The 21,360-nt window shown below is 40.4% G+C and overlaps 1 protein-coding gene across 12 annotated transcripts in view; it reads right to left on the reverse strand.

Annotated features, from left to right (window-relative positions):
- Window positions 1-21,360, reverse strand: part of IQSEC1 (IQ motif and Sec7 domain ArfGEF 1) — a 340,763-nt gene that overhangs the window by 56,155 nt on the left and 263,248 nt on the right. The window contains exon 1 of one of the 12 annotated variants that reach the window (XM_064518863.1): window positions 15,153-15,510. The exons of the other annotated variants lie outside the window; for them this stretch is intronic. Within the exon in view, the coding sequence (XP_064374933.1) occupies window positions 15,153-15,217 (65 nt within the window). The 5' untranslated portion in view covers window positions 15,218-15,510. Of the gene's footprint in view, window positions 1-15,152; window positions 15,511-21,360 lie in introns of those variants that run through there. 12 annotated transcript variants of the gene reach the window in all.

Here is a 21,360-nt window from a genome sequence, read left to right on the forward strand (position 1 = left end):
ACCTTTCATCTATCCAGTGATGGAACCACTGGAAAATGGCAACACACACACAACCGGCAGGGACTCTGCTGCAGGCTTGCAACAACGATTAGAGTACGGTCCCCTGTGACTGGGGGAGTAGCTAGACACCTCTCCAGTACAACACCATGCGTCCACCTTGCACACACGTTTTTCGTATGGATGAGCAGATTTTTTTCTCTTCCGCTCTCTCCTCCCCACCAATGCTATACACTAATTCCTGTGATCTTTTACTCTTTCCTTATCTCTTCAATAACCAAAAGCAATCATTTTCAGGTTCTCCAGCTCTAACCATTTTGTATTGTCCCCTATTCTGTTTGCTTCTGCCCATTTTTATATTTCCATGCTTTCTTTTATCACCACCACATATGAAAAGACTAGGCACTACTCCATATTAACAAGCTTCTTGGGCCAGATTGCACACTCTCCCGTAGCTAAGAGTTGCTTAATGGCTGGAAGATCAAACCTACACACCTGAAGTAATCAACTCTTCTCCATCCAAACCTACCAAAGAATGAGGAGGAAATACAAGAACTTTTAAAGGAGCCATTTTATTACTACGCAGCTCCAAAAATGTATTTACAAATAAGGATAAAGCAAATGAGAGTTCACACAGCTTCTGCTGTTTCTTCACTCACCTTCCTCTAAACTTTTAAAGAGACAGTCTAGTCAGGCAGAGCCAGCCAACACTGCTTCATTTCCCCCGATATGGAAATGGCACGTCAATGCAAACTGGAATGTCATCAGACAAGTGGCGGCTGTGCAATGACATGCGGCGACTTCAGTCAAGGGACCTAGCTTCTAATTGCAGCTCTATCACAAGGAATGTGGCAAGCAGACCCAAATTTTCAAAAAAATATTGCTGATTTTGGATTTCTAACTTGGAATATTCAGGACCTGATCTTCCAGAACTACACACTCTAGGATTCCAAACCAACAGAAACGCAAATCAACAACTGAGCACAGAACACCTCTGAAAACCAGCTTCCAGTTATCTCAAGGCAGGCACCTTCCTTCTAAAAGGAATTACCATTTCCAGAAACACAAGAGCTACCTTTCTGTTCATTAGCTTCCTCTTCTGTAAAAGGAGGCTTTTAAATTAACCAGGGATTATAAAAAAGAGCTAGGTCTAAATTCACTGCACTGCATAAAACAGAGAATATAACACTGACTCAGTCCCAAGTAGGACTAGGAATAGAACTTCTTAACACAGGTCTCTGAAGTGAGGCATCTGCCATTGACACGTCCAGTGGAACTACTGACCATTTCAGCACTTAAAAAAATTAGTGGATGAATCTAGTTTATCTCTCTGCAACATACAATGGCATACTACTAGGGAGAGCTTCAATATGTTCAGTATTGCAATCGTGTAACACCAGGACAATGGAAAACAGCTGAAGTCAACCTTTTGTTTTGCAGACTCCAATTGTAGTATCACATTCCTGTCTCAGCAGAAAATAGAGATTCATTATATGACAAACCAGGAAAAAAAAAAAGAGAAAGATTTCTTGCCAGTATTTCACAGAAAAGCATAGGATGAAGCAGCTAAACAGTGAAAATGGAAAACTAAGTATTTAAAGTAATTAGTACTATGAACATGATTTTGCATGAACAAAGGTTTAAAACAGAGCTATGAAAAACACGTTTCTTTCTACATCTAAATTACTTTCTTGGAAGAGTGGCCAGCACTGACTGAATCAGTATTTTCTGAGAAGCTGACACTGGAAGTTTCTGCCTGCATAGACATCAACTTGTAAGAATGTTTAAAAAGCCCCCAGTATTTTAACGACATTGGGAAGAAAAAAGACTTCAATAAAATGGAAACAGACTGAGTACATAAATATCTCCATAGATGCATAAAACTACTGGTGAAAATCAGATCAATTTTACTTTTTCTAAAGAATACAAGCCAGTACAAAACATCAAATATAGATGGATTCAAGCATTTTCCTCTTTTTTGCATGCATGCCTCTAGATTTCCTGCAAGACCTAAGCCACATGCTCCACAAACATCTTTAAATCAGAATACACCAACTGAAGGAACATACGTGCACGTGAGCAGGACGCGTTTGCTTCATCAGCAGGGCAGTGAGATAGGGCTCACCCCGCAGTGCAGCTCACCCTGCATTTACCCATGATGCACGCGGAGCACAAGCAGCTACAGAAGCAAAGCTCACTGCTCTGTCTGAACCAAAGAGTAATACCCATGTGCAGGCAGTGGCTGCCAAAAGCTGATTTTCTAACTAATTTGTCTAGATGTCAAGGCTGAATAACGTGGTGCATGGCTGTATCTTTTGGACTAAAGTAGCATACAATAGACCCAGGCTAACAAAATACAAAGTGGATGCTTTTGCTAATTGGAAAGAGGTCTATTTTTCTTAAAGTTATTTCCCACTCTTCAGGTGGCAGGTTCATCTCAAGAATTACCTATTAAGGAAAAGATCTGTCCTCCTTCATCCATCTGACTCTCCCCAAATGTAGTTGTACAGTTAGCTTAAGATACCCTTTATAGCTGCAAATAGAGCTTTTATAGTCCACAACCAGAACACAGTATTTCTTCTCCTGGTGTAAACCTGGCAGGTCTTCTCTACCCTGTGTCTCAATTTATACCTTCAGTTAATACTTCTGATCACAAAGGCTACACTTAGCTAATTGCTTAGACCACTACTGTATTTTAAAATATATTATTCAGAATGTCTGAATATCTACCGCTACTCTTGGAGATTTATTTTTTGCTTTTATATTCATACCTTCCCTTCCTTCCAAATCTTGTCAACTATTATCTTAGCAAAACAAGAACAAACAAAATAAGGGCAAAATTTTGCAAAACCAAAACTCGGACATTTGAGCTTAAGAGGAGAAACTGAAAGGGCCCTCAAGCCCTAAATTTCAGTGAAGAGCAAAGCCCAAGCTTTTCCATAAGTACAGATTTGCTCATTCCACTGACAGTAATGGCAAAATGATCAGAGAAGCTGTGAGTCTAGATCCAGGGGCACAGACATTTAACTCTCAGAAAGGCTACACTATGAAAGAAAGAGATGGCAACCAGAAAAACAGAAACCCATTTTGTACTGAGGCCCACTGGCTTATCTTTAAAATGATGCGTATGTGAAGATGAAATATACAGCTCAATAACATCAGATGCAAGGATTTATTCAGTATTCCCAGTCACCCTAAAAAACTCACATTTTACCAGTAGTGAAGTGTCCCAGTGTGCATGTAGGACTAAAACACAAGGATGATGAGAACATATGCTTACAGAAATCATCCAAATGTTCAGGCCAGTAATGCTGTAGATTTTGCTTGGAACTAAAAATAACAAAGAAATTCAACATGCTTCTAAATAATGTAAAAGCCAAACCAAAACTGCACGCAATATCTTAAAATAGACCCAAATGACCCACTGAGCGAAACAGTAAAGATTTGAGAAATGATTTTACCAATGAACATTCTCTGAAATCACTGGTTATTTTCATCATCCATCTAGAATGGACTTTCAACAGTGTAATATAAAGACATGAAATTGAAAACAGGCCCTAGTAATTAAATGGTACATGCATGAGAACCAATCAGCATTATATTCATTCTGTAAAACATTTGTTTTGAATAATGAAGAGAAGTATGACGACACAGTAAGTTTGGGCTTCTACACCTTAAAAATGGTTTCCATAGACTATCATCTCCATAAAAGAATGAACATGAATTCAAACACAGCAAATCCTTTTACCCCTAAACTGTGGAAGGTGTGCACGAGTATTATGAATAGAGTATAAAAACAGCCAATTTCTCTTCTTTCTAGTCAGCATCAGATGGTAAAACCATTACTCAGCTTCACCATGGCACCACCCTGTTCCATTTTTTAGGAAGCAGACAATTACTGAAGCATCACCGCGGTAGAGCACCACTTGTCAGAGATGGCAGTCAAGACTCCAGGCAACCCACATAACCTGAATTCAAACAGAACCTAACAAAGTATTTACACATTCAGGATTTCATATTTTGCTTCAACTGTGGAGCATTTGCAAGAACTGCTCTTCATGAAACGTTTTCAGTCAAATCTCTCCTTTCTCTACTGTTAACTTGTCTACTCTTCCTTGAAGCCATGTCATTTGTTTGTCACAGAAATATTTCTATCCATAAACATTAACAAGGTGTCTACAAATGAAGTATCTAAATACCTTGGGATTCTCCCATATGATTTATGAAATGGATTTAAATGCCAAGCTAACAGTGAAGCTTTCTGAATGAAACCTTTATTTCATAAACATGACTCCCAATAAAACTTCCATCCCAATCAAAAATAAATATGCTATATAAATATGCCCAAATGCCCAGGAAAAAAGAAGGGCTACCTATTTCTTCTACCCAACTACCTCTTTTTCAAATCTGGAGGTTGAAAAAGTCCAACTCCCATCATAACTCCTAGTTACATATATCCACTTGAAACGGATCCAAATTTTCTACCTAGCTCAGAGAACGCACCCAGAAGCCACCCATGGAACTAGCTCCAAGCAACAGAGAGGCCCAATGCAGCTGCTAGAGCAGCTGCTGTGCCTAGACACTCCCTATAGGAAATCTGGAAAAAACATTCAAATGGCAAAAATGTTTAGGTCAAATCAAGGCATTCCACATAGGGACAAATCTTTAAGAAAATTCATTCCTTGCCTATAACTTTGCCCTTGCAAGGGCAACTAAGCCCCAATTTAAATAAGAAATTTTAAACCACAATTACAAGCAAAACACTGCTAAGTAAAACTATGACTCCCCATCTGCAACTTAATCCAAACGTAAGTATTCATTCGACACAAGGGTGCACCCCACTGCTTCAAAGTTGGCTTAGATTTCAATACCTGTGGTGCATTCCACTATACATGAGGGGGTGTATTTAATTAAAGCTCTGATGTGTGCATTGTATTATCTCAAATTACTCTCCACAAAAAAATCGTAATGTAACTTCAAATGCGAAACTAGCCATATGCAGTTCATATAAACTAGTTCTTCAGTATTTTTTTTCCACATTACAGTATTCCCCACTGGAGTGAGAATATTTGAACAAAAGTATATTATTAGCACCATTTGCAAGAGATTAGGATCTAGTTCTCATTACCATTTCTGTTTTGTACTATTCTAGTAAACAAAAGTCAGTTATATATAGAACTTACACAAATCCCAAATTCAGTAAAAGTAATAACATTAACAAACCAATCTACCTTCAAATATCTGCTGCCAACAGTTCAAAGTCATCATGATGGACAAGAGTATTCAGTCACTGACAAAGGCTTTGATCCAGGAAAGAAATACTGACCAAATCATTTTACTAAGAATGCACTTTAACAATTCAGCTGTTTCTGTTAAAAACAAACGAAACCTTTGAATGCGCATCAAAGTAATGTCCCAGGTAATTCGTCTTATTGAAGTTAAATATTACTGCAAGAAAAATCCAGACAACATTTGCATGTTTCTCAGAAGTGAACAGTAACAACTAATAAACACACCAACCACGCTCTCCTGTAGAGTTGTGTGTGACAGACTGCCAGTAACACCCAGGTTACGCTGGAACAGTCCCAGCAGTTGAGTGAGAACGCGCAAGGTTCCAAGGACAAGTACTACTATGTGATCGCAAAAATTTCATTTACTCACTGGTCCAAATCCTGTATTCAAGCTTACAGGGAAACTCCCAACACCTACTGATTTGGACACTACCAAATTTTAATTCTCACTAAATAACCCCATGGAAGTCATTAAAAAGCACACACACACACACCCCTCTTTTCTCCACCCTGCATTTTGACCCACAATCTTATATACCACTAACAACAATGGAGAGTAGGCAAAAAAAAAAGAAGAGAGAGTCTTCTCCCCGCTTTGAAAGGGAACGCAGGAATTAATGCACCGTTTTTCAGAGCAGGATGTGCACACAAGCATGATGGAAAAAAAAAACCAAACAGAAATCTACTCAACTTTTTCATTTTTGAGAACAACCTTTATAATAGATTTAAGCACTAAAAATATCCATTTGAAGAGAGCTTACTTGAGATTATCTTCAGCTTCCAAGGAGGAGGAGGAAGGTTAAACTCCTTATCCATCATCTTTGTCTAAGTCAAACAGTGACAGCATGTTGACTAGCAGATAAGTATCTACCAGAGCAGAGAAGAAAACCCTCCCCCATCCCAGTTACTGTATTATGAAGCCTGTCTGCTAACGACAAAGCTTTATATTATTTTCATTATTTAGCAGTTCAAAAATATCAAATGAGTCTGACAGCATCAACAGACTTGCACACAGCTTAGAAACATTAACTCCCACCCCAAGTAGGGAAAGAGAATGTCACTCCAGGGCTAATCTGTGCTAATCGCCACCAAATACATGTTTGCTTAGCAGTGACTGTATTCCACATTTTACACTTGTTAAAAAATAGAGAAAATGTTATTAGCAGAAGGAGACTACACTAATAATTTTAGGCTTGTAACTAGAAGAGGAGTTCTCAAATTTAGAAGTTTTATAGAATTTTTATGGTGAGCTTCTCAATATGTCAGCATAAATAAAGCATGCTAACATTAGAAAATGTCATGAAGGCTTCAAAAGGGTATTTACCTTCTTATGGGGACTAAAGCTAACAAGTAAGTTTATCTGTGGTATCTGACTATTTAATTAAACCTGTGAAAATCTACCTACCACTACAGACTTCATCCTGTTCCTCCTGTGTAAAGTACTCCTGTAAGTACTGTGTACTTACACAGTAAGAGAAATTTCACAAATTCACAGAGCTTCTGAACAAAACCGTGGCAGCATTTGACCTCAACTATTCATTATTTATTCAAATATATTATTCAGCATTTGGAATTCTCTTATTTAGTGCACATATGCTATATACAACATACATTTAAGATAGTAAGATATTAACATGCGTTCTAATGTTTATATTATCTTGACATGACCTTTAAACAATGCTAATTTTAAAAACAGAGATTTAGTTTCTACAGCTGAGAAAGAAACGATTTGCATGCACAGCTGAAGCAGCATTTGCTGTAATGCAAAAATCCTTGGCCTCCTATACCAGCCAACCTTGTATTTCACCTCTGCTGCTGACCTCTGCTGTGGCTTCAGCTGTTGTGTCAAGCCAACTGGAGGAAGAGGTGATGCTGAATGACACCGAAACAGAAATCAGCTTGCTGGCATTTAGGTTCTGTAAGAAATTAAACAGCTTTCTCTTCCCATTCAGGCCTTGGTAGACAATATTCTTTTTTTTCCCCCTTTATAGGCTGGTGTTTATCTTATAGGCTGATATAGCATAAACATGAATTAAAGATCCTTAATGAAATGCTATGTACTGAGTGGGAAAGTGTTCTAGGCACTGAAATTTCACATATAAAACAAAACTATAATCTTAGATCAAACGTACTTGATAAAGTCTATCATTTGACTCATTTTAACATTTTGTCCTGTTACTATTTGAAAGGGTAATAAATAAAGTACAGTATACGAAGCTGGGGAAAAAGTTTGAGCAGGCCAGCCTTTTTCTTCAAGTCCATCTGCATCCTTGGGCAGCGGAAAATTAAGAATCATCAGTTAAAGGGCATGCAGAGGGCCCATGCAACAGGAACGACAAGAAAAACAAACATTGTACTGGATAAAGTCACAATCACCTCACAACTGTATTTATTTTAGACCATACTTTCCACTTACGCAGCAAACAAACATTACACCAAAAAACCTATTTAGAACAACCAAGGGATCCCATTTTGGTTAGTTAATAATATACAGTCATTAACTACTGAAGCGTGCTTTAAAAGAGTGTGACTGAAACAGAATACTTTGTTCTCGCACTTGGATTGAAGTAGTGATCTGCTAAAGTTCTTCCACTTGTAAATGTAAGATCAGAATGTTCAACTTCTAGCAGTTGTTTGGATTCTCCCTAAAGTTACAGGTAAATGTTATGAGGTTATAGAGCGATACACTTACAAAAGCCAAAATCCAAACGGAAGATGAATTGTTAACAGTCAAACCAGAAAAAGAACTTTAATTTTACTGTATATGTAGACACACACACACTTATACACATGTATATCTATATATGCATACATAAATATTGCTCAATTTTAACACTATGCAAACCCAGCATTTTGACTTCCTACCTTGTGTCAAGTTTGGGGGGTGGGGGAAAGACAAACCCCATTAAGTGTTAAGAGAAAATAACGGAATTTCAACACGCAAAAATGCATACAAGCACTCCCAGCATACAAATGCATACAATCTCTCACCTGGCAGGAAAGAAAATGGATAAATGAGAATACAGAAGCCCTTGTCCTGCTTCCAATGAAGTGTACAGCTTTGCTATTGACTTCAGTGAGAACGGGAACTGGCCTTGAGCACTCCTCACACTCTGAAAGAGGTCTATGCTATAACCTACTGGAGCAGAATCACTGCTAGAGCAGTCTTTAATCACAGACAGCCTCATGAAAGTGAGGTTTTTATCCTCTGCAACACATCCCAGGTTTGTATCAAAGTGTACAGTGCATAATAGTTAAGGAAACAATATGGTAAGAGATCTTATGTTTGCAGTACGGAGCCTGGTAGTAAAGACAATGTTTTAAACATTACTTAGATCCTGGGCAGTCTGTTCAAATACAGAAGATACTTGCAGACATACTCAGAAAGATATCTAATTCCTTACTGCATGTAAATCTTTACTCTCAGTCCAAACAAGACCCCAGAAGATTCCCTACAGCCTCTGAATCAGTTAAAGAGCTGACAAATGCTTTTTCTCATTCCCAAACTTCCTTCCTTTTACATTTCCTCTCCTTTATGCTGAGCCGGTACATTTTAACAGCTCTTTCTCTGTTAGTAAGGAATTAAATACAGGCTTTCAGTAGGAGCTTGACCCACCTCACTGATCACAATAAAAAAGGAACACAGGTAGCAATTCCTGTCTCAGCAACCTATACATGCTATTTCAAAGCTTACTGCAAGCCAAGAATTCTCTCCTTACAAAGCCTATATATTATCAAATTTTAAGTTCTGCCCCATATTATGAATAATTTTATAAGCTACTTTGGAGCAATACTTAACAATAGAGCGTTCATTGCACATACACAGAACTAGAGTCATGGGTAGTTTGCACTGCAGTGCAAGCTTCAGAAGCAGCTTCATTTAGATGCAGCAGACAGATGCCCAGCACAGCTCCGTAACTCTTGCTCCCAGGACAGGCAACCGTTCCTGGCTTCTGCTGATAGGCCTTGCACCAGCTGGGGACTGCACGCAAGGCTGATCAATGCTACCACAACCCCGTCCAGTGTGAGAAGGGGCTGTAACACAAGGCTCCACCATTTTGCCAGCCTTACAATACATGTGGAATCACTAACAGAAAGAAGATGCTCCAGCAGGAATCTCTCTCTAGCTGATGTAAAATCACTTTGCGTTGTTTCTTCTGAAAAGTCAAGTTAGCAGAATGGAGAGTTTGGGCTTCTGGTTCATTAGAAAAGAAGGGGGGGGGGTCTTAAAGAAGAGCTTGGATCATTATTAGACTTTATAGGCTCTTCACCATAACTTAATTCACAGTTCTTTCCACAGTAGAAAATGCTCTTTTAGGACAACAATAAAAGTCCAACTTCTGAAAACAACAGCCACCATTTTGGGAACCAAAAATGAAGTATCATACAGGCTCTTTACATACAGATTTTGGAAATGTCAATCAAAAAGTCAGAAGCATGTGTAACATGCTGCACTCTGATAGCACAAGAAAGCCTAAATTTTTTTCTTCTTCTTGATTAACCTAATCAAAACCATCTTAATCATGTTTTACTAACAACAAATCCAAGCCTGCAACAAGTTGCAACCATTTGTGACAATTACCAGTAAATGCTGAGCAACCCTCTGTTCTCCATCAGTTCCACAAAATATTAACTAGTAGTATCAATAGGAATCTATGAACTGAAAAGGTCAGTTCTCCAAAAACTTCAAGCATTATAGTCAGCTCCTTTTTGAAACCACTGCTTCTACCAATGCTTCACAACACTGGCATCTTACAAACAAGGCTCACAGAATAAAATGCAAGAAAAGAATATATAAACAGCAATACTGAACTTTCTTTTGAGGATTCAAGAATAGCTAAAAATGTTATCTAACATTCAACACCCTGTGAAACGTCATTAACTTCAAAGCATAAGTCTCACCCCAGTCACCTCCGGAATGGAAATTCAGCAGCTGTTTAACAGCACAGCACAATAGTGCAGAGCCACATAAGAAGGAAGATAATTTTTATTCCCAGTGGAAAGTGCAGAGAGAATTTAGGCTGAGAGAAAAGCTACTGCTTCAGCTACTAAGCTGAAGCATGACCAGAAAGTCAGGGGTTTAAACAGGCTGTTCTTTTAGAAGTACTGTGACAGCAGGATCAGGCACATGGCTGTCCATCGCATTTGAATGGTGACTTCTGCAACACAACCTCCACACGTGACAGGGGAAACACTGTCTTCAGTACTCCCCTAAAAGGCAGGAGTGCATCCAGCTAAGTCACCCATTCTTTCCTGGAGGCTTTCCCTCAGAGCCCTGTGCAAGTACCGACCTGGCCTGCCCCTGCCTAGGCTCAGGAAGACTGACCGGACAGCAACAGCAATTGTTACAGCTAGAGGCTACGACAAAACGAACACGCTAACTCAAGTTAAATGCAACACAACACACAGCAATGCTCAGAGCTACAGCTGCATTTAACTCCCCAAGTGGTCTGAGACTGGTAGATCAAGCTCGGTCCATTCTGGTATCAGGTTGGGAGTGAAAACGGTAGGAGTGTCAAATTGTGAACTTTTCCATAGTGCAGATCTAGGATTAGCTGTAAGTACTTCTGTAAAAGATACCCTGTAACGAAAAACACTCTGGGTTTGTCTGGGTTGTCTTCTTTCCTTTACACTGCATGAAGATGACCTGAAAGGTCGCATATGTATCACCAAGCAGAAGCAGCTTTGTTTTCTTTTTCTCTCTTCCTACCAAAACATTTAAACTCATGACATGTCTGTCCTTGTTAATCCAACAGATCTTATGGACAACTGAAGTTTTTAGACTAAACAATCCAAGTTCCTCTCAAAAGGATTAATCATCTTTGTGATTCTTCTTCTACTGCCTGCCCTGTATTTAGTCATTTATATAAAGGAAAACCAAACCATAACCATTACATTTTGTTTGTGCTTGCACAACACAAGGCTAGAGGGAATTGGGTCCTTTGTTTTTAAGCACAAGTTTAACTCAGATGACACTGAACTACAGAAAAAATCTGATTAACAGATATACAACATCAATTTCCTGTATTAAATGTTATCAAAGCCATCATTCTAATTTTCTGCTTCTCCTGCACAGACAAAAACATTTGATTTTTTAGTCACATCAAATGCTTTTATATACATATATATATATAAAGACATCTATACAAATATTTTATGAAAAATTTTCTAGTCTTTTGTCTATTATAAGGAAGCAAAAGATTTGTTTAGCCAAATTTGTAGTCGCCCTTAATGTAATACTAGGGCTTTGTGCAACAGTGGATTAAAGCAGCATCTGTTCTGCTCTGGAAAACTGAAGTCAAATCACAGCAGTGCAGTAAACTTGCCACCTCTATCTGTACCCTAACTACTATTGTTCCTCTCCCAAAATAAATAAACTAAAATAAATTCCAGCAAGACATAAGAAGTGTTACTGGTATGTGACTAAGATTTTTTTGATTAATAAGTGTTGCTAAAAGCCCATGATCAGTAATTACCTTTGCACAGCAAAGCTGTATGAATTAAACAAAATCTGCATTTACTTAAGTTTTGGTATTAGGTGACAATATACAAGATGCTAAAAATTAATTTTCAAATTCTTTCAATCTTGTTAGGCAAGAAAAATGTAGAAGCAAAACTGAGAATATGAATTTGGCCTGTGGCCCATATTCTGTTTAAACACAAGTGAAATTTAAACAAAGCATTGCTAACAAAAACAACATACCAACACACAGTTTCTCCCCCAACCCATATGATTCATCTGTTCGTAATTCCAGCTGTTCTTCTGTTGATCAGGGGCACATCCTCACATATTTAATGTAACAAATAGTGCAATCAGGGCTCCATCTTGACTACAGTTTCTGAGATCTCCTGCAGCTCTGTTATTAAATAAACATAAAAGCTGTAATTGATTGACAGCTACTGTGATTAAAATATGTCTGCTCTGAAATTAATGACAAAGTTGCCATTGATTCTGATGGAAAAAAAATTATGTAAATGCTGAAAGAGTAGGAGAATTGCATCCTTAATGTCTTTCACAAATGATGGTAAATCATTGCAATGGAGAGGCATAATAAGCACAACCCAGCTAATCTATGTGTCCATGCTTCATAACGCTTGACGTAGAGAACTGTTTTTATCCTCCCCAGGTAGTGATCCTTCGTATTTTTTGAACACACAGAGAATGGGCAGGGTAGGAAGAACTGTTCCTTTGCACGTCTCAGAATCAGGCAAAAACTGGAGTCGTGTGGGTGTGTGACAAAGAGGGCGGGTTAGTCTGCTGTCCCCCCGCGAGAATCCTGAGATTCTCTGAAGACCTAGTGGACAACTTCCAGGACAGCTTTATGACATTACTATTTCCAAAAAAAGCTGCCCTAAAAGTGGGCTAAATCCAATGCTACTCATTAAGAGTAAAGGAGCTGAGGCTATAAAGTTAAGGCAATGCAACGTCTAACACCACACAACACGCAAGAGGATGTACTGTACAAGGAAAGCGGTCTCAATTCTAGCATTATTTTTCCCAGTGCTCAGCTGGAGATGCCTGCAGTCTGAGTTTCAGAGGTGTTAAACATCAAGAAGCACAACTGAAATCTGAGGACATGTTAAATGCCTACGGGTAGCACTGCAGAAACAAGTACCGGTTTTGGTCCACGATGACACCTGCATCCAACAGGAGACTGGCTACTTTTAGGCCCCCTTTCAGAATCACAGCTACTTCCTACTGGTGTTCAGGGCAAAGGCACTTTGCAAGCAGGGTTAGAATAATCTCACAAGTGCACTAATCACCCACACAAATTGTGAAATCTTCCTGTTCAGAAAGTTTGATCTTTGACATTTCATCTTTATACTTCAAAGAAAATCTCATCAGTATAAAGACCACCTGTGTTTCGGAGTTGTAGTTCCACTCTTAGTCCTGGCACCTCACATTTAGACCCTCAAAGAATCTCAGCCTCCAAGTGATGGATGATTATTTTCATGATGAAGACTCCATATTTGCAGGAATACCTTCTATGACCCCACGAATAGAAATGCAATTCTCTTCAGATAATTTTCATTTTGAAATGGTCACCGGGTGAGAAAAACCATGTAAGGCGGTGGTGCTGTCTATCCTAAGAAATTGCTTCTCAATTCTCAAGCGAAGCACCCTGTCAACTGTTAGTGATCGTATCTTCTCCATCAGAGAAGGGCTGCTTGCCCAGCAGCGATCCACAATAACTCATCATGCCAACTGCTAGGGATGCTCAATATAGATTTGTAACAAGAACAACAAATCAGAGTTCCAGTTCAACTTGGTAGTTGCACTTTTAAGTCAAAAAATGAATCCTTTGGGTTTCCTTACCTGAAAGGTGCAAATTATTCAGCAGAACTGAAACGCAAATTGTGTATTAACTGCATCAGGATTCCCAGACAGCTTCCAAAAGGGCAAAGAAACAAACTTTGTTGATATGCTGAGTATTAAAACCTCCACTGGTTAACTCAGCTCTTGTACTAAATTTGCATCTTTGAGGATAACAAATTATTTCATAGGAGCACAAATATGAAGCAAACTGGATGACACTGACTTCGCGCACAAAATCTCAACACTGCCTAGGCCACCTATTTAGCCAGGAGAACAAAGCCTGCTGGCTCCCGTATGACAGTACCACCACCACCACCAATTTCAGGAATTCAAACAGGAGATCACAACAACGAAACAAGTTTTGTACAAAAGAAGAGGTCATTGTAATCAGCAAGACTGACATGCTCCAAAAGCACTAGACAGACGTAACGAACTCCATGTTTATACGAGGGATGTCTGCCACAGGAACAGACACAGGTACATACAACTATCTGAACCAAGTGCTCAGCAATTTTTCTTTTAAGGTAGAATAATCAAGTTTAACTGAAAGGAAGAGCGCAATGCGCAAAACAATGCACAAATGGAGAAAAAAAGATTGAAACAATGACCATGTAGCAAAATAACTGTACGAATACAGGCAATTTGCCATTAAAGTAACATATGCATTATGTTATGCAGCAAACCATGCCATTGTAATGTCATTTATGCAAACTTTACCAACTCCACACAGCAAACTTTCCATCTGAACTTTATATTTTCTCAAGGGTAAAAACTGACCTAAGGATTATTAAACGTGTGACTGTAAGCTGTACTAGAAAACATTTTTCTTATCAAAAAGCATTTTCCTTTCTTTTATAGAAAAGACATTTTTGTATTCATATGTAGCCACACTAAGCCTACTCACTTCCTCCTTTTATACTATTTTCACACACACATACACAATTTAAGACGTTGCATATATTAACTTAAAACTGGATGTTTCTTTAACAGCCAATCAGTTCAGAAGGTAATGAAATTATTTCTGTAGTAAACTCTTACGCTGTACAGAAGATACATTTATTCTGCAAATCATTTGCCGGAGCAGCTATTTCAGCCCACCAGAACTTACAGCACTGCACACGAAAAGCGTGCCTGTGCGCTGGCTTGTGTATTTAGTCGCGAAGTGGTTTATATAATAGCATACTGCATTTTTGTAATTTTGGCACGCGCTATTTAAGTAGTTAACTACACCACCATAACAAGACACGCTCCTATGTGCGCATCAACACCACACACGATTTTCTGGGGGTCGTTTCTCCTGCATCAGTCACCCAGCGTGCCTACTTTAAAGGCCCTTGGACTGAAGTTTTTTTTTTGGGGGGGGGGGGGGGGTGGCAGCGCGGGTCGCGACACGGCGCGGCGGGAGGCGCCGGTGGGCCCGATCCCGGCGGCGCGGCTCCGCCAGACGCCGCCAACTTAACAAAGAGCGGCGGGGGCACGGGCCCGGCCCGCGCCGCCGCCAACGGCCGCCGCCGCCAACGGCCCCCGGCCGCCCCGCCGGCGCTTACCAGCTGTCCAGCTCCAGCTCCAGCAGCGACTGGGTGCGCTCCGAGCTGCAGTGCAGGCACCACATGGCCGGGCCGGAGTCGCAGGCGGGCAGCCCCGCGCCGCCACCATAGCCGCCCGCCGCCGCCGCCGCCCCGCCCGCCCCCCTGCGCGCACAGGCCGGGGGGCGCCGCCAAGCCGCGCGGGCGCGCGCCCGGCCCAGGCTCGCGCCCCAACGCCGCCGCCGCCCGCGCGCAGGCGCCGGCAGCGCCAGGCCGCGCGCGGGCGCGGCCGGTTTCCCGGGCAACGCGCGGGCGCCAACGGCCGCGGCGGGCGGAGACCGCCTCGCCTCGCCTCGCCGCTCCCGGCCCTGCCGCCGCCCGGGCGCAGCGGAACCGGCTTGTAACCGGGGTTAGCGCCCGGGGAGGGATTAAGCAGTGGGAAAGGCGGCCGCGGGGCTCCGCGCAGCTCGGGTGGGCTGTGCCGGGCCCCTCAAACCACGCACCTCTGGAGCAAAGTGCCGGGCGGCCCAAGCTGGCCTCGCACTGTCCCGAGTCCATCAGCCTCAAAAAAGAAAAAACGCCAAGCATCTTTTAAACTATCTTTAGCCATACGTTGGCACTCGAAGCATCTGATAGAAGCAGATAAGCCCCCTGCGGCAGAAGGTTCGGCCGCCTTTTGCCTGGCGCTTCTGAGGGCCGAGAAAAGCCCGGGGAGAGCGCAACATAAAACAGCAACGCTAAAAATATTTCCGATGCACCAGAATAAGAACAGAAAAAATAACTTAGCTTCTTTTTAAAAAATTCTAAATGCAATGACAGCAGCTGTGCTGGTGGCAAGTATTCTGCTAATTTTCCATACGCTTACTCCAAGGCACGCAGCTAGGCAAGGCAATTCAGCACTTTTGTCAGCACCGGAGTCTCTTGAAACAATAGCATTTCACTTTCCCTGTTATTGTTCTAAATATTAGCACAATGATCCAAAGGCTGCTTACTTTCGATAAAACATTATATATATATATATATTACACTAGCACGTGATTGTTAGAGGTTTGCAGTTTTGCAAGGCAAAACATTACTTTGGTCCTGTGAAGCACACACATAGCAAATGTACAGCTGGTAACGCAGTAATGGCTATCGAGGCCTCCTGGCAGGAGAACAACAGACAATTTTGAGAGGAATGATAGACTGATTAACAGAAGAAATGCACCCATCAAAACTAGAACTTCGGATAAAAATAAATAATTCAAATAAGTTTCAAGGTCCTTTCATCCTTTGCTATCCCATTATATCCTAGTCTAGAAAGACTGTAGATTCTGCAATATCATTTTCTATCTATTTTAACAAAATTGCTTACTCTTCATGATGCTTTCCCAGCCTTCCTCCCAAAAAGCCTAGAACAGCAAAGTGTCTACAGCATATCCGGAAGGTTAACCCAAGCTCGGAAAGCCTCAGGAACAAGCCAGTTCCACAACTCGTCTTTCCCAGTCAACATCACCAGATCAGCTGGCCGCTCCACCTTAACATGCAGCAGGAGTTCCTCCTCCCAGCTAGACCATAAATAGTTTTGAAGAGAACTTGCTAAGCAAGAGTTTCTTTGGTGGACTAGTCTTACAGCGCTTTTAGCTTTACAGGATAACAACAACCCAGCTGAAACTCCACCATAAATCCAGCAGATAAATAGTGCTACCTACAGGTACAAAGAAGTTAGTGTCTTGAGAAACAGTAAGTCCCCTAGAGTTAATACCCTGCAATAACACAAAAAAGCAAGACTGGTTTTGAGTTTTGAGTTTCCTGTGAAAACGTTTAACAGAATCATCAGAAACACTTGCTTTCCAAATAAGTTTCTCTTCATCAAAATAAGCATTATGTCTACGTAAGCTGAGCAAACAGCCCAACCACAGACACCCCTGGGCGTCATTCGATGCCAGAGGACTGGAGAATGGGAAGCTAATTTAGAAAACAAGAACCATTCTTGTAGGGCGTTTTTCCATTTTATTTTTTGGTAAGTTCACCACAAAAGGCTTCATTCATAATCATTTGCACAATATTTATTGAAGCTTTCTGTGGGGACAGAGCAATGTGCAGTATACTTTTTAGGAATAAAAATATTCCAGAAAATAAAAGAAACACTGGCTGATCTCTGCAGTTTGGGGAAACTCTGAAGTTTAGTTAGAAACTGAAAATGTTGCTCAAACAAATCCGGTACAAGAGCGAGCATAATGAAAGGCCCAGCTGTGTCCTTGTATTGTATATACAACATACCTTTTATTTATAACACACACTACAAGAGCTGATCACATCTTTCTCGATGATAAAAGAATCAAAGCAACTTCACTTCAGCCCGGTTAAATATTTAGATCTAATATGCATTTTGCACAGTTTCCTAAGGAAGCATTAGGCATAGATCCCACAAAGCATATAAGCATAGACTTAACTAGCTTTACGTGAGACTGCAATGTGTTAAAGATACGCCTACAACGACCATTTTGACAGTAAAGTTAAAGCAAGTCAATAACCAGCGACTACTTACACTTGCACTGCCTACTGTCAACATCTAGTGGTTGTCCAGACAGACTCGCCACTACAGGAGCCTCTGACATCGTATCTAAAATTTCTCGGGGAGCCCAGTCTCGGATAGACGGTCCCTAGCAACAGTCCCACATTTTTCTGGTCCCCACTCAATGCCCTCCCACATCCATCGTCATCTCGTCTTGTAAACAGAGACCAGCCCAAAGCAAGCAGAAGTAGTCCACAGGTCACCTACTGAAAGGCAACCGGTTGCCGGAGGAGGAACCGGGTGCAGACAGTTTTAGCGCAGGCTGTGAAGGAGAATACGTACTGGAGAGGGCAGCTCAGATGTCAAAAGTAGTCACCAAATTATCTGAAGAAAATGCTTTTCTGCATCCATTTCAAACACAATCTTCCTTCTGTGTTGGTGTGTGATACCAACATACCTCCTGTTTCAAATGCTACTTACGTTATTGTCATAGCTTCCCACCCCCCAATTTCAAGAATCTCAAATTCTCAAATTTGTGTTTTGACCATTCTGCTACAAAGTTTCTGTAAAATCATTTTGTTTTTTTAGTGGCAGTCCTTAAAACCCAAGGTAGAGACTAAACATCAAGATCTTGTACATATTCAAAACATAATTTCTCTCATGTATTCCAGCAGGGGAAATTAAAATGCAGAAAAACAAATTCTTGCTGCACTAGGCAGATGGCATTGTGGTTTGCGAGTTAAGGCAGCCTGATGCAATTATTTTTGGAAAGCTTTTTTTAATGTTTGTTTTTAAACATTCCCAAATCATCTTCACTGAGCCATAATCCATGCTGCATAAACTATCCTCAGTCAGGTAACAGGCTGTGATTTTTCACAGAGACATAGGCTTGACTTTTTAGGACAATTTTTTGGAAGTACATAGCTACGTATTTTTGCTGTCCTGACTAGATAGGTGCAGTGCTGCGTGCCAAATATATCAAGGTGTTGTTTCAGGCCTCAGAAGAGGGGGCCAGGGGAGGGTCTTCTTACAGCACAGAGCTGATGTGGGTTTTTGTACCACTTTATCCATCTGCTCTTTGTGTAGGAAGCTTTGGCACAACCAGAGGGACATGCGGAGGCTCCTATATATTGCTGTTTTCCAGCTGCCATTTGACACCTAGTTCACATTCAAGCTGCCACCAAGATATTGTGGATATATGTACTGCAGAGTAGGGAGACAGGGAATTAAGTCTCTGTACCTTAGTATCCCTATTCCCAGCAATTTCTGGGAGCAGAGCTAATAGTGCAACACAAAGTTATGTTTGCTATTTCTGTGCAACAGGAAGCAAACAAAGGTTTCAAGCTATGAACTTATCTTCACTAGATCAGTCCAAAACTTAAGGAGGTGAAGGATCCTGAAACCAGCATGTCACAACAACGACAGCGGCAGTGGGAGAGCTCAGGACTGACAACTCATCCCTTATTGACTGCAGCTGTTAGTTCACTCACTCAGTACCACCCCCATTTTCATTTCACTGTGACCAGTAAATACCAACAACAGCAGACTTACAAAGACAGCTCCAGTTTTGTTACCGTTACTATATTTATCAATGTCTCAGTAGAGAATGTTATCCTTAGACTATGCAATCGTCCTTGCTAAAACTAACCGCATTTTGTTTCTAATATGGAAATATAATTAAACCTTAATGTAAGCACAACACACTGAAATTTGGGGTTATCCAGTAATTTACATAAATCACTGTTATTTAATGTGTTAATAGCTAAGATAAGGTTTATAAGCCCCCAGAGGGCAACAAACTCAATTTGTAATTAAGAGCACACAGCAATTTGTACAACATGTCATCTAAATCTACAGTAATTATGACCCTGCTTAAGAGTAATTCGCAACTTAATCACATTTAATACACCATTATTTCCAAGATCTAAAAGGCTGAAACGGGTATTTATTTTGCATTTTACTTGAATAAAAGCAAAGGCTTGTCCAGAAAACAAAGAAAAAACTACCGGGGAGGATCTTCCTTCAGAATATAAATGCAACCAGGAACTATCCTAAATTAAAATGCATACACAGATCAAAATGTCATTCCTCTCATGCTGGACTTTTGGGGGATACTAGTTCATTTCCAATAATCCAACTAATCCCTTGAAACAAATTTGCTAACCCATAACATGGGTCTTCCTCCTCCTCCATGAATTCTCTGCTTCTCATACTCTCCCTTCACCCTGTACACCTAATGAAAATGAAGCGTTCTTTAACAAAAATTAAAAAAAATCTTGTGATATATCAGTTACAAGGGTGTACTGCACATGAAATGCTCTTTCACAATATTCTCTTTTGGTGTGTGATGATTATCAACAAATATTGATCCTCTAACTGTAAAAAAACCAGTATACTGTGATAACTTTTCCAAATGACCTGGAGTTTCATATGAATTATCAAATATGCCACACCGTTCTTTATAAGCTAACACTTCACTATACTCACCATACTTTTGTATGCCCCCAAATGGATTTCTTATCATATCTCTCATAAAAAGTGCTTCATTTCCTTTGGTAGTGTCCTATTTATTTTTTTCCCCTTTAAATTGACGTACAAAAATCAGTGTTAAAACAATAGCTACAACTTTGCTTTATTTTTTAACTGAACTTACAATTCCTTTAAATAAACACATCTGGGAAAAGGCTTTATGGTGTCTGTTGCTATGGAGCAGGCAAAACAATGAATCTTTGTAGTCATTTTGCTCTTCTAAGAACAGATCCAAAGCCTATTAAGGCAATGGAAATCTTCACTCACTTCAAGGGGATGTAGACTAGAAACTGTACTTTTCAACTATGTACCTCAAAGAAACCCCTGCAAAAAATAAAGCAGCATTATCCCTACCTGAAAGGTGCGAGTACCAAAGCACAAAGAACATAAGCCCTAACAGAAGAAAATCAGAATAACTTTTCAAAGTCACCTTGCAGATCAGTGGGAAAACTGAAAGTGAAACATGGAGCTACACATTCCTGTTCTTTTACCATCTCGCATAAAACAAAATACTTTGCTTTAGAGCAGGGGAAAAGAAAATGGTCCGTCATTGACTTCTGAGAAGAAGCCTGCAGGAGTCTGCAATAAACTCTCTCCTAACCTCTGGTGAGGAGATTTGGATAGGGGCCCAATTTTGGAGCAAAAAAGGAATTTTCATTACAATAAAGATGTTTCAGGATGCTAAGACACACTCATTTATGCAACGTGTGAGCATGCAAAGCAGACAACTATGTAAACTATAGCAGGTTGTAAAACACAAAAAATTTTAGAGATGAGAAAAGCAAGCCATAAAGAGGATTAGATCACAGTCAAACCATGAGACCAAAGCCAGGATTCCTGATGCAAAATTTTCTGCTGTCACTCTGAACTGATTTTGTCCCTCAAAGACAGGGGTCGATCCTACAAACCTTCGCTTGTGCCAAAAGCAAGTGTAAACAACATTATTTGGTGCACTCCAATAGGGACTGATTATTTACATCCACTGGAACAGCGTCTGAAACAGTATTAGACAGAGCTTTTATTTACGACAGAATTTATAGATTTCTTTGAGAACGACAGAAAACCGATCACTGAGCTACTGTTTTTACCTTCTCTGGTTCTGCCTCTGCTCCCCTCAGCGCGGCTCACAGCAAGACACACTTCTGGCGTGCCACAAAATTCAGCAGTTATTAGAAAACTGCATTTCATTATAATAACATCAAA

The sequence above is a fragment of the Dromaius novaehollandiae genome, chromosome 12 (assembly GCF_036370855.1).
Source record: "Dromaius novaehollandiae isolate bDroNov1 chromosome 12, bDroNov1.hap1, whole genome shotgun sequence".
NCBI lineage: Eukaryota > Metazoa > Chordata > Aves > Casuariiformes > Dromaiidae > Dromaius > Dromaius novaehollandiae.